Source organism: Anabrus simplex, chromosome 2 (assembly GCF_040414725.1).
Source record: "Anabrus simplex isolate iqAnaSimp1 chromosome 2, ASM4041472v1, whole genome shotgun sequence".
Lineage (NCBI taxonomy): Eukaryota > Metazoa > Arthropoda > Insecta > Orthoptera > Tettigoniidae > Anabrus > Anabrus simplex.
In genome coordinates this window covers 129,800,668-129,814,404 of record NC_090266.1, presented here as the reverse complement: position 1 = coordinate 129,814,404, position 13,737 = coordinate 129,800,668, and the positions used below count along the sequence as shown (strand labels likewise).

General features: G+C 41.5%; 1 protein-coding gene across 1 annotated transcript in view; it reads right to left on the bottom strand.

Moving 5' to 3' along the window:
- Nucleotides 1-12,352, bottom strand: part of LOC136863927 (RAB6A-GEF complex partner protein 2-like) — a 170,510-nt gene extending 158,158 nt beyond the window's left edge. The window contains exon 1 of the mRNA XM_068226487.1: nucleotides 12,132-12,352. Within this exon, the coding sequence (XP_068082588.1) occupies nucleotides 12,132-12,253 (122 nt within the window). The 5' untranslated portion in view covers nucleotides 12,254-12,352. The remainder of the gene's footprint in view (nucleotides 1-12,131) is intronic.
- Between the last annotated feature and the right edge of the window lie 1,385 nt (nucleotides 12,353-13,737).

The window sequence follows — 13,737 nt, the reverse complement described above, 5'->3', positions numbered from 1 at the left end:
CAAGCAAAACTTATCCACAACCCAGGTCGGCACGTCAACTCCCAACCAAATCTATAACAGTCAGTTGCCCCAACTAGAAGAGTTTTATTTAAAGGTGAAGCAGCTGCTACGTGAAAAAGACTATAAATACCTCTGCATTGGTAGAAGTGGAAAGATCATGATTAGGAAGGTAGTTGGAAGTCCTATACAAGTTATCAGTAGTATTGAGGATCTGAGTAAACTGTGATCTCCATGTATTTGCATTTACAACTACAACATGTGACAAAGTTCGGATGTACTATCAACATAGATGAACAATGCATGACAGTGACCTTGCCGTCCTTCAAAGTAGTCCTCTCCCATAACTATGCATTGCTGAGATCCGCAATACATGTCCTGGAAACTTTGCAAGAAGGCTTCCTTTGGGATGGTGTTCAAAAGCCTCGTCACGTTTCATTGGATGTCAGGAATATCCTCAAATCTCTTTCCTTTCAAAGCGAGTTTGAGTTGTGGGAATAGGAAGAAGTCTGGAGGATTGAGATCTGGTGAGTATGGGGTTGTTCAAGTTGCACCACCCCCTTTTTTGCCATGAACTGTTTGACGATTATTGGCTGTGTGTGGGTGAGCATTGTCATGGAGAAAAAACCGTGAACCTCGTTGTGCGTACTAGGGTCATACCCTAAGTAGATGTTTCATGAAACGGGGGTGGAATGTTACTTAGAACAGATAGCCAGTGTGTGTTAGTAGATCTAATACATCCTGTGATGAGGCGCACTGCTTGATTGAGCTGTTTGTCAATGATTTTAGTGTGAGCACTGTTTAACCATGTAGAACAGCAGTATTCTGCAACTGAGTACGAAAGAGCCAGAGCTGTGTATCTAAGGACTGATGCATTGGCACCTAAGGTGGTCCCTGTTAACTTCTGTAATATGCTGTTGTGGGTTTTAATTTTAGCTGCTACGTTCTTGAGATGCATTTTGTATGTCAGTGATCTGTCCAGAGTCATCCCTAGGTATTTGGGTTACTGCAGTATTGGAGAACCTCATCTCTGAAACTGACTGTAGGATTGTAATTTGAATGTTTGTTCCGCAGATGGAAAGTTGATACAAATGTCTTTTGAGGATTCGGTCGAAGAGAATTATGTTCAAAGTATTCATGCAATATCTTCAGATCTGATGTTAATGAAGCATCAGCTTCGGGAAAACTTTAATCCTGGGCTATCAAGGCAATATCAGCATAAATAAATTTCTTGGACTTGGTATTTGGAAGATCGTATGTGTACAAATTAAAAAGTAGTGGAGCCAGCACAGAGCCCTGCGGGAGCCAATTATTTATTCTGTGCAACCTACTTGTAGATTTTTCTGAAAATACTTGAAAATATCTATTGCTCAGCATATTGCCTATTAGAGTGGTTAGTTTTCGACAAGGGATGACACTAATGAATTTGAGCACCAGTTTTTCATGCCAAACGGTATCATAAGCGGCAGTTAGATCTAAGAAGACACCCATGCTTATCAACTTCTTCTCAAAGACATTTTCGATATGAGTTGCTACTGCTAGCACCTGTTCCTCACATCCTCTTCCTGGTCTAAATCCAGCTTGTTCTATAGGGACAACTTTGTTGATGGCTGAAGAGATTGTATTGTGGATCAGTCTCTGTAGTAGTTTGAATGTGACACTAAGGAGTTTTCAACTTTTGAAGGGTCTTTGTTTGGTTTTAGTATAGCAATGATCTTGGTTTTCTTGAATAGTGGAGGCAGATGACCTGTTTCTACAATGTTGGAAAAGAAGGTGTTCAACCATCTAACAGTAGCTGGACAACAGTGTAACAGAAATTCAGGGTAAATGCCATCAACACCTGCTGCCTTTCCAGGTTTCATGCACTTCATAGCTTCTATAGCCTCTTTCAGTTTAAATGGGGCAGAGAACTCAGATGATTGTGGAGCTGACCTTTTCCTTTTATTCAATTGATGTCTGACTTCTCTTATGATACGTTTTTCCTTTCTTGATTTGGAGGTAGTGATCAGGTGTTTGGCCATATCATCTAAGTTTATGTTACATTTTTGCCTGATGGTATTTTTTGCTGTATCCAACTTCCGGATTAGACTTGGCCTTTCTTCTGGAGTGGGTATGGTCCACGGACTCAACGGTTTCTTGCCATTTATTTCGTCTGTTTCCATTTAGTGATTGTAGAAGGACAAAGGCAGTTGCAGGATCATCATTGTCTTCATAATCCTTGAGAAGCTTTTCGCTGTTTTAATTCCAGCCAGAGATATACTCTTTGCAGTAACCTCTTGGTACGCATCATTTTGCTGCACATTTTAGTATACTAATAAATCAGCTGTAGTTGTTGAAAGTGGATTTTATCCATCTTATATTGGAGTCAGTCTCCTTTGAAAATTCTGTCCAATTTGCTTTGTTGAAGTTCCATTGTGGTCTCGGGTAGGAGAGGATACGAAGGTTATGCAGAAAGTTTTTAGCCGTGCTTAAACCGTAATTCTGAGGACAATGGGATTATTTCCATTTGAAAGAGCAATGTTTTTTTACCTTGGAACATGAGCGCGCAACCCCTCCTAGCGGTAGTTCCTCCACAGCGAGGGAAGAAAGCACAGGCAGTGCTGAGTCAGACACGGTGCAAGGTGGATCTGTCGCGCCGCGATTTTCGAGCAATGATTTTTTTTATTATAAAAAGGAATTAAGTGCCGAAGAATGCCATTTTTCTTTGCTGCACGCTTTTGGTAAGGCTGCGCCTTCTAGAGCCACAGTTGGAAATTGGTTTCGCGAGTTTTCAAGGGGTCGGTAGTCAATTGAATATGAACCTCATCCCGGTCGGCCAGCAACAGCTGTGACTCAAGAAAACATTGATGCTGCGAGGGAAATGATCTAAGCAGACCCACATCTTACATTTTGTGACATTGAAGGGACCTTAAATATTGGGTCAACAGCAGCGCAGACCTTCGTTCACGATTATTTAGGCCTTACCAAGGGATGTGCCTGTTCGGTGCTACATTCCCTGACAGGAAGCCAAAAGGAGGAGAGAGTGGACTGGTGTCATTTCATGCTAGAAATATGCAATGGAGGGCAGTCCGAAGACACCTACAATATCGTCACAGGTGATGAAACATGGGTCTACCATTATGACCCTGAAACAAAGAGACAGTCTTCTGTGCAGTGCTTTCCAGACGAGGAACCACCCACAAACATTCGAAGAAGTCGGAGCTCCGGAAAGAAGATGTGGCAACTTTTCCTTTTTACGATAATGGGGCATCTCACCTTTGTGACCCTGGACACACGTCGTACAGTCAATGCTGAATGGTATGTGAATGACAGTCTTCCCAAAGTCCTCGCCACTTCGAGGTCACAGCACCCAAAGTCCATGAGTGGGCACCTTCTGCTGCATCACGACAATGCATCTGCACACAGTGCTGCCAGAACAATGTAATTTTTGGAAAGGGAAAAAGCGCGAGTGTTACCTCATCCCCCCTATTCACTTGACCTGGCCCCATGTGTCTTCTTTCTGTTCCCTAAGACCAAGGAAAAACTACATGGGCAGCGGTTTTCATCAGATGAAGAGGCCATTGCAGTGTACGAGAGTGCACTAAGTGACATCCCGAAAGAAGCTTGGACTGAAACGTTTTCTAAGTGGTTTCAGAGAATGGAAAAATGTATACGTGCTAATGGAGAGAATTTTGAAAAGTTGCAATTGTTGCTTCGCAAATAAATTTTTTTTCTCACACTCTGCTAAAAACTTTTGGACATAGCCACCGTAATGGGTATGAACAGACCTGTCTGGAGAATTACTGGCTGGTGCTGGCTGTGAGGGAACCTGGCTAGCACTGTGCAATGTACAGCAGTGGGAAAGTTTGGAGACTGTGTAATGAAGCACAGGTCAGGTATATAGCCATGATTCCATCATGCAGAGATAAAATTTGCCTTATCTTTACCATCATAAACAAGTTTGAGGTATTCTGTATCCATCCAGTCAACAAGTTTCCATCCATTTTCATCACACTCCTGATATCCCCACAGAGTAGGGTACAACCTGTGACAATAAAGTTAGCTGAAGGAAGTCAGAACGGTCGATCCGGCAACACTGGCGACACGCAATGCTGCACCTGCGTACCAGCAAGTTTTGACCACCTGCTCCCAACGTTGTTCAGTTGAGCATCGTGTGTGTGCCGAGTACGATCTCTTTGACACAGTGCGTGTATAGTGTGTTAGTGCTTGACTGCGAACAGGAACATAAACAACCAAAAGATCATCTACACTTTTGTTTTAAGCTTGGCAAGACACCAAAAGAAACGCATGAGATGCTGGTACGTGTTTATGAAGATCAAGCACTGTCCTGGAAGTGTGTGTACGAGTGGTTTGCCCGATTTTGAGGAGGCCGGGAAAGTGTTTCTGAGAACCCAGATAGCGGACGAGTGGCGACCGCCGTCAGTGAAGAAAACATTGACAAAGTGAGGACATTAATCATGAATGATCGGCGATTAACTGTGCGCATGATAGCGGATGAACATCAGATTAACTGTGAATCTATGCGACAAATCGTTACCCAGAAGTTAGGGAAGAGGAAAACGGGTTCTCGTCTTGTGCCACATCACTTGACTTATGATCAGAAGCAGGCACGTTTAGAGGATTTTGTCGTAATGGCGGATGCGACACCAAAGTCCTTGAACTGTAATAGTCACCGACGATGAAACCTGGTGTCACAGGTATGACCATGAAATGAAACGGCACAGCACTGAATGGCGTTCTCCGGTATCCCCTCGTCGGAAAAAGGTCAGAGCCAAAAAGTCACACATCAAAATGATGCTCATCAGCTTTTTCGATAGTCAAGGCATTATCCACAAGGAATTTCTACCTGAGGGAACGATGTTGAATGCTGCATGGTACACTGGAATTTTGACCCGTTTAATGAAATTTCTATACAGGGCACGTCCCCAGTATGCACAACAAGCTTCGTGGTTTTTTGTTCGTGACAATGCTCGCCCAACACAGCCAACATAGTCAAACTGTTCAAGGCAAAAAGGGGGGTGGTGCAACTTGAACATCCCCCATATTCGCCAGATCTCAATCCTCCAGACCTTTTCCTATTCCCACGAATCAAACTCGCTTTGAAAGGAAAGAGATCTGACGATATTCCTGACATCCAACGTAACGTGACAAGGCTCTTGAACACCATCCCAAAGGAAACCTTCTTGCAAAGTTTCCAGGACATGTATCGCCGATCTCAGCAGTGCAGTTATGGGAGGGGACTATTTTGAAGGGCAGTAAGGTCACTGTCGTGCATTATTAATCTAATGTTGATAGTACAGGACTATTCACCAAACTTTATTGTTACAGGTTGTATATACGCTATTAGTTGCTGATAGGAGAAATATCTTCCGTTTTATCTGCCATTGGGAATGAAGTCCTCTTCCACCATCTAAACTGCTGACATTTTCTCCTTTCCAGTGAATTTATTTCTCATTTTCTACACAAAGGCTTCACCTGGCCTTCAGAGGGAGGACCACACCTTTTGGTTACCCCTTTAGGTGACAAGTTTTGTAATGGCAGCTTGACCCTCAGCCAGACAGTCACAGTAGTACACAGTTAAAAAAAGTACACGCAGCTGACCTCCACTGTGGGTGTGCCAGGAAAGAGCTGACCACCTCGTGTTAAGAACGTAAATTTTCATTTAGCTGCAAGTTTTAATTGGAAGGTTCTGAAAGCAAAACCAAAATCTCTAGAAACATAATAGTATAACTCCACGGGATGTTAGAGTTACGACTGGGCAGCCCTCATAACTGACAGATTACATAAACACACGCTGCAGTCAAGCGCGCGTCCCACAACTCGCTCGAGTATCTGGAACTGTTTAGGAATGTCGAGCTGCTGCTAAGTAACTGCTATCATACAGCACATTCAAGGTTCGACTTTGGAAATTTCCAGTTGAACCTCACAGTTAATTTTTGGAACGGAGCTTCCTATACGACGTAGTTGATTTTAGCAAAATTTCAAGGTAGGTTTCGATATGAGTTAATTGATAGTTCCCTTGTTAGAGGTTTCTAGACCAAACATTGAAGAGTACAACAGTCCCCAATGAGGGTATACGTATGAAGGCTTAAACAAATGGGTGATATTCACTAGAATGGTCAACAGCCCCGTGCATTCAATGCCGTAGTGTCCATAAAGGTGAGGGCATTTGTCATTAATATGGACTACAATCAGGAAGGAATCAGCTGTGTCCTATGAGATAGTTTCATTTCTGGCATTCATCTGGAGCAAAAGTTAAACACTATCAAATCACTTTTAAAAAACACTTGTTTTTTTTCTTTTTTCTCTTTTCCATGGTGTTTCTCTTCTCTCCCGAGTTACGTAAAGTTGAAGAGAAAACCTTCAAACTAGCCTGAAATTTACGACAGAGGACACAATAAAACCCACACTGAACAGACAGGAGTTTTAGCACAAACATCTAAAGCACAGAAGTAATTACAGTCATTTCATTTCAAAGAAAAAACTGCCACCAAAACAAACATAAAGTTAAAGATGAAATATGTGTGTATTCATAAAAAAAGACTTTCCTTTCCACAAATGGAACATCACCCTAAGCATGAACAAAAGTTCTGGAGCACAAATAGCCATGGAAGATAAACTCTTCAGAAGATAAAAATTACTGGCAAGGTTGCAAAGGAGAGGTCAAGAATCCATCATGGCCCAGCCTGCATGACAGCATAACATGCTCCAGAATGCTGTCAACTTAGGAGCAGCTCGTGACAAGCCCAATGGTTTGGTTTGAATAGATTACTGGCTAGTGACAAGACCAATGGTCTGGGGACAAGCAAAAAGGGCCTACAGTTATAAGCCCCAGGTTTCTTGTATAACCTGCACAGTATTGACTAGTGACAAGATCTTTGGTCCAGAGGGGTTAGAACATAGGCTAGGGACAAGCACATGAGGTCAGCACATTCTATATTCAACAGTGGACAAAACTCCAATTAATGAATATTGACTTACCCACTATGAGGGAGGAGGTATACAATGTGCTCAAGCTAGAATAAATTTGACCAACGCCTGTTTCCCAGTAACCACAAGGCTATGAAATGTGTACAAAATTTATTGGGGAAAGGTTCCTCTCCAAAAATGTACCCTTCATGGCCCATGAAAAAATTAATTGAAATCCCCACACTTCAACTTCCAAATCTCTGCAACATATTCCACAATTCGATTGCTTAATTAACCCGTGACTAACTAAAATTTCAGTGAATTTCCCTTGCTGCGTACTTAATAAATTAACGTCAAGGATACTGCAACTACATTTGGCACACGCATGACATATCATTTTCCAACTTAGAGTGTTTCATTATTTTCAAGAAAGGTGGCAACTGGGGACCATATATGAGGTGAACTCTATCAGAGACAATAGTAAACTGCCCTTCAACCAATAGGAACACAGAAAATGGTTGCATTTCACAGATTAACACAGTCTCATTTTTAATTTTTCGGTGGCAAAAGATAGGTTAGTGATCCAAAATGATGCAGCTTGGGCAACGTCACTAATAACAAACAAGCGCTGCCAACCTTGGGGAATAAAGAGGAGAAAATTAACCACTGTACTGGGTATATTAGGTTCATTCCAACACGAATAAGTGACCACCCAACGCATGCGCAGTTGAGTGACAGCGTTTCAACAACCACCAAACCGATCCCAAACTGAACCACGTACTCACACTGTGCGTTCCAACACACCTCAAAATGCATTCACAGAATGTCACAACACGTCCACGCCCTGTGGCATTTACCAGTAGTATGAGATATGCACAACAGAATAAATGCATGAGAGAGGAATCTCACTGGATAGACCACATCCATTTCCACTCTTGTTCTTCTCACAAATTATTTACATTGCCGTTACATCTATTATGATATTTGTGAACTGCGGAGTAATAAAAATGGAAAACGATGATGATTTTCTTGAATCTTTATCTAGGGAAGATGAGTTGGATATGCATTCAGCACCGCCTAAGAACAGAAATGAAAATTATTTATGTCAGTTTTATTGTTTCTTCCGGAATTCCTATGGTTTGAATCGTGCCATTCTGATTTCACTGTCCAAACTCAATAGTGATTTTTCTAGTTTTTTTTCTTTTCTTTTTCTAATGGTAGGAAAATCAGGAAGACACAGGGTCACGGCTATATACAAGTTAATTAGTAATTTAAAACTTGCAATACTGGTAGATTAAAACAGAAACCTAATAACCGAAACATACTTCCCAGGAGGAACAGTACCGCAGTACGACGATGAAAATTTTTTCTATCATTTCCGAGTTTGTCGCGGTGTAAATGAAAAATTTCACACCAGTTCCAAAAAGGTGACAAACATAAAAAGCACTATGGACAGTACAGAAAAATTTCTGAAATTTACCAGGATACTGTCAAGTTAAAGAAGTATCCGACTCCTTGGCGCAATGGATAGCGTTGAGGCCTTCGGTTCAGAGGGTCCCAGGTTCGATTCCCGGCCGGGTCGGGGATTTTAATCGCCTTTGATTAATTCTTCTAGCCAGGGGACTGGGTATTTGTGTTTGTCCCAACACTTTCCCCTTCATATTCATACAACACACCACACTACCAACCACCACAAAAATATGTAGTAGTGATTACATCCATCCATATAGGGTTGGCGTCAGAAAGGGCAACCCGCCGTAAAAGCAGGGCAAAATACACATGTGCAACACAGTTCGCACCCGCGACCCCACAGGTTGTGGGAAAACCGGTAGAATAAGGAAAAAGAACCGTCAAGTAAAAGAAGTCCTGCCTGACAAAAATTCAGTACCTCGGCGTCTCTGAAAACCAAAAAAAAGTACTTTGTGGTATTCAAAAACAATAGCATTACTATTTATTTTGCTAATAATAATAAAATTTACTCCTTGGATTCCACGTGATTTTAGGGACGGATGTAATTTATTGTATTGCAATTCAGTACCAGTATTAGTAATGTAAACTGTGCATTTATTCCCCTTAGTCATTAAAAATAAGAACGATCTGCAATCATCCTCTATCTTCTCTTTTTTTTAAGAATTTTCTTTACGTTGCACCTACAGAGAGAGTACTTATGGCAACAATGGGATAGTAATGGGCAAGGAGTGGGAAGGAAGCGGTCGTAGCCTTAATTAAATTAGACCTCCAGCATTTGCCTCGTGTGAAAATGGGAAACCATGGAAAACCACCTTCGGGCTGCCGACAGTGGGGTTCAAACCCACCATCTCCCAGATGCAAGCTCACAGTGTCGCTCCCCTAACTGCATGGCCAACTCACCCGGTGGAATAGTCTTCTGTTTTGGATTTCAGGTTCTAAATTTTCTGCAGTACATTGGTCACCAAACAACCAGAGTTCGAGATAACTCAGACAGGTTTGATATAACCATAAGTTCGCTGTACTGGGTAATCAAGAGAGTGGTATTATTTTTGAGTAATTTATGCTTTCCATTCTTTCCCTCGACAAAACTACAAACAACAGAACAGCGCAAGATGTTGGGATATACATGTGAAATGCCTTGTTTACACATCAGATAGCTGTCCACGAAGTGTTCCAACACGACCCAGTTTGGGACCAGCCCCAGACCAATCCCAAACCAGCGCAGGCGCAGGAGATGATGCATGAATCCGTTGGTAAACGTCAGCAACCTGAGCGTTGGAACGAACCTATTAGCATATTGGTGTGGATTGCTTAGGATATAATCTCGTCAAAACCACTACTTTAGATAGCTTACGATATGGTCATGCCAAGAACACTGCACAAGGCCACCCACAGCCTTCTAGCATCATGAGACGAGACCAAAGGTCTGGACAAAACCACTGGTCTGTAGTAACATCGTGGATAGTGCACTCACATCCTCCACACACCATGACAATTTCCAAATTTGCAGTTCTCTTATTTTTACCAAATATGACAGCCCAGTGCCCGGCCATAGTGAGCCCTATCGGAGAAAATATGAAACTAGGCCGGCCAATGACACAGTCTTACGATTTTTTTTAATGCTATTTGTTCGGGGCGTCGACCTATGAAGATCTTTTGCCCCTACTTCCACCACATGTGAGGAACCTGCGTGTGTTATGTAAATGGCAGAACTGTAAAGTGGTGAATGTGAGGAAAGCAACGTTAAGGACGACACAAACACCCAGTCTCCAGGCCAGGGATATTAATAATTTACAATTAAAAGCCCCTGGACCGCGGGGTTGAACGTCTTAGTTTTTACTCTTCTATGGACAGGACGACAGACTCCCTGGGAAGTAAAAAAGAAAGATATCTCTTCCTACTACTCACGTACAGTATTGCTGAAAATCAGTTTTATATGTCTCTTCTCTTTCCTAAATATTCCCACCAGGTATGGAAGTGCCACCAATATTTCTATATACATAAGAATACTTCACAGGGTGGATTGGTGGGTCCCTGGCAAATATAAACATACATAAACATACAAACCTGCCAGTAAAGTACTACGCTCCAGAACATAGGGATAGAATTCAACTACATTTAGCTAATGTCCAAAGGTGCAGTTGATGATGCAAAAGATATGAAAACAGTACAAACCAATTTTTCTCACATATACTGTCCAGTGGTTTTCTAAAAAATAAATTTGAGGCTATGCGCTGCAATCTACTATACGTTAAACGGTGTCACTTAACCTTTAATTACTCGCGCGGGGTCTTTGAGGCCCCACTCCCTTTTTAAATTGTTATATTTTCCCGAAGTGACTACGTGTGACCTTGATACATGCAATAGCTTCATGTAGTGGGGAGTGGAGCTCAGTTCAGTAGTTGGCTCATTGTTGCCAAGTAAGGTACTCAGTGGAGAGCAGTGACCAGGCCTGAAAGACCCCACGCGAGTAATTATGTATGAAAATAAAGTAAGGTAACTCTTTTCCTATTCTGACACATATTGCTTATAACTAACTATTTATTTAGTTTTGATGATGTGAACGTGTAATACACATATTTTGGCCAGCATCCGAACCTCTTGTGATGTCTGGGAATTGTTAGTATACAAGAAGTAAGCATATAACGTACAGAATTAGGAGCTTCTTTGACATGAGATGCAGTGCAGCAAATAGAGCGATGTGTTATTGATTTCTCTCATATTTTCGGGTTACTTCGATTTGTATTTCGCTTTCAGATGAATATGGCTGGAAGGCACAATCGTCAAGTACAGGATATTAACAGTGGCTTTTAGAGGAAGAAGAAGATGATGATGTCCCAGTTGCTTCTGATCCTGATCCAGACTGTGAAATATTGAGCAATCACAGAGCGGTAATAGTGATCTCCAGCATGCATCATGACAGATACAGAAGAGGCTGAGAAGAAGAAATCGGAAATAGTTCTGTTTTATAACAGCACGAAAGGTGGTGTAGACACAAATGACAAGTTATGCCAAACTTAAAACGTAGCACGACAAACCAACAGATGGACACTCGTTGTTTTCTATCATCTCTTCAATGTGGTTGGTATCAACGCTTTCATTGTATGGAAATTCAATTCCAGCCACAAGAAAAGCATGCCAAGGAGAGTATTTTTCAATGAGCTGGTGAAAAAACTCATTAAACCATGGCTGTTGTTGTGTGCTGCTATACCTAGCTTGCCTAGAAATCTCAAGAAAATACTATGTACAGATAATGGTGACAGGGAAGATGTAGAGGAGCCAGACAATTCAAGAAAGACATGCGTGATTTGCCCGAGGTCAAAGGACAGGAAAATAAAAACTAGATGTGAAAAAAGCAAGGAACGTGTCTTTGGAGACCACATGAAGAAAATATGTGAGAAGTGCGTGTAATGTGAGAAAAAGAACACTGTCATGAGCTTAATGTTACTTTATGTGTAATGATTTCTTGTAAACATGCTTTTTAATGTGGTGCAGTGTTTGCAGTAAAATAAGATGCAATTATATTGTAATTAGAGTATTTTTTCAATGCATACACGCGAGTAGCTAAAGGTTAATACTAAGTGGAAGTTACCAGATTGCAGATTGAAATTTCAGTCAATCTATGTATCAAGATATGAAAAAATTACCGTACGTGAAATAGTGCCATATAATAAAACTCACTGTTGGACAATAACACGGGTTAATATTAGCTCATTAAATAACATGCGATAATAAAATGATTATAATTCACCCACCTGTTGCTCTGAGATCGCATGTGGAATGGAACAGGCGGGTTTGAGAAAGTAATAATGCATTCCACAGTCTGGCCAGCCAAATAAACCGGACTCCTGACAAGTTTCGCCGTAACTTCAATCATGATTAATACTATAATCGTAAAAACTACGAACCAAAACCATATAATTAATACAACACTTAAGTAGAATATCCAACTCAATGTTACAATCCAACGACTTATTCACAACAATCCACCAGTTATACACACCAAAACTCCCTCGTCTATTCTGTTCTGTTCGTGAAGTTGATTTGGGCTCGTTATTTCACCCAGACACAATACTGTATTATATGTGTACTAGTTCTACCGTTGCCTACGCTATAATACAAGGCCTTGAAATGCACTCGTGGAAACGGGTTGCTTCCTAGTTCACCATTCAGCCGCTAGGATCGCGGACTTGCCCCCTTGTATGCGCATGGCCGTATGTGTCAATAAGTAAAGTATATCCTAAATAAAAAGAACTGAATGTTTTTGCGAGTATTGACAGTACTTTATTTATAGAGCGGTGCTGCATTGGCTTGGATATGTCATTGAGGTTTCAAAATTTTCCTTCTGAGGGGCTTCTTATCAAGTTTCAAAACATTCTCTCTTCTACTTGAGTGGCTCAAAGCAATGTTGTCTAACAGAGGTCTCAGAAATTTTCATAGTAGAAAAAGAGATGGTTTGTCGCCTTTACACTTTCCACACTTAATTTCACTGTTGAACATGTCTTTCGAAAAAATAAACGTACACCTTTTAGTAACTCTCTTCGGGGCAAGTACTGCGTAGCGGAAGTGACAAATTCCGTCGTTCACTGCAGAAGTGCCACAGACGATTTACGATATCTGAGGGCTCCTCGATCTTGAAAACGAATAAGACACAATGTTGGACTTTGAGTAGCTGGAGAACAGATATGTTCTAAACAGCCTTTACAGTCTGTTTTTTCTTTTGCCACACGAACCATAATGTCATTGTATTCCGCTTGGCGTCTTAGGTAGCTGAAGAAAAGCTCGACGTCATAGCTCGTTAGGTTCCTCATCAATGCATAATGCAAACGTATACTTATGAGGTACCGTATTTTACGCAGGCCACAGTGGACTGGGTAGTCAAGATCTATGACTGACACATTTCTCTCATGATTCTTTTTTACTTTCTCTGAATGCATTTTAAGTTTCTTAATATATGACAGGAAATCATTAATTAATCAAATGAGGAGTTCATCTTCAGTACCTACTAAAAGTTGCTTTTTTTTTTTTTGCTAGTGACTTTACATCACACCGAGACAGATAGGTATTATGGCGACGATGGGATAGGAAAGGCCTAGGAGTTGGAAGGAAGCGGCCGTGGCCTTAATTAAGGTACGGCCCCAGCATTTGCCTGGTGTCAAAATGGGAAACCGCAGAAAACCATCTTCAGGGCTGCCGACAGTGGGATTCGAACCTACTATCTCCCGGATGCAAGCTCACAGCCGCGCGCCCCTAACCGTACGACCAACTCGCCCGGTTAAAAGATGCTCGTTTGTTCTCGTTCCTGAATATGTCCCATGTGAGATGTTGCAGACATGCGCATTGAATAATTTAATAAAATGC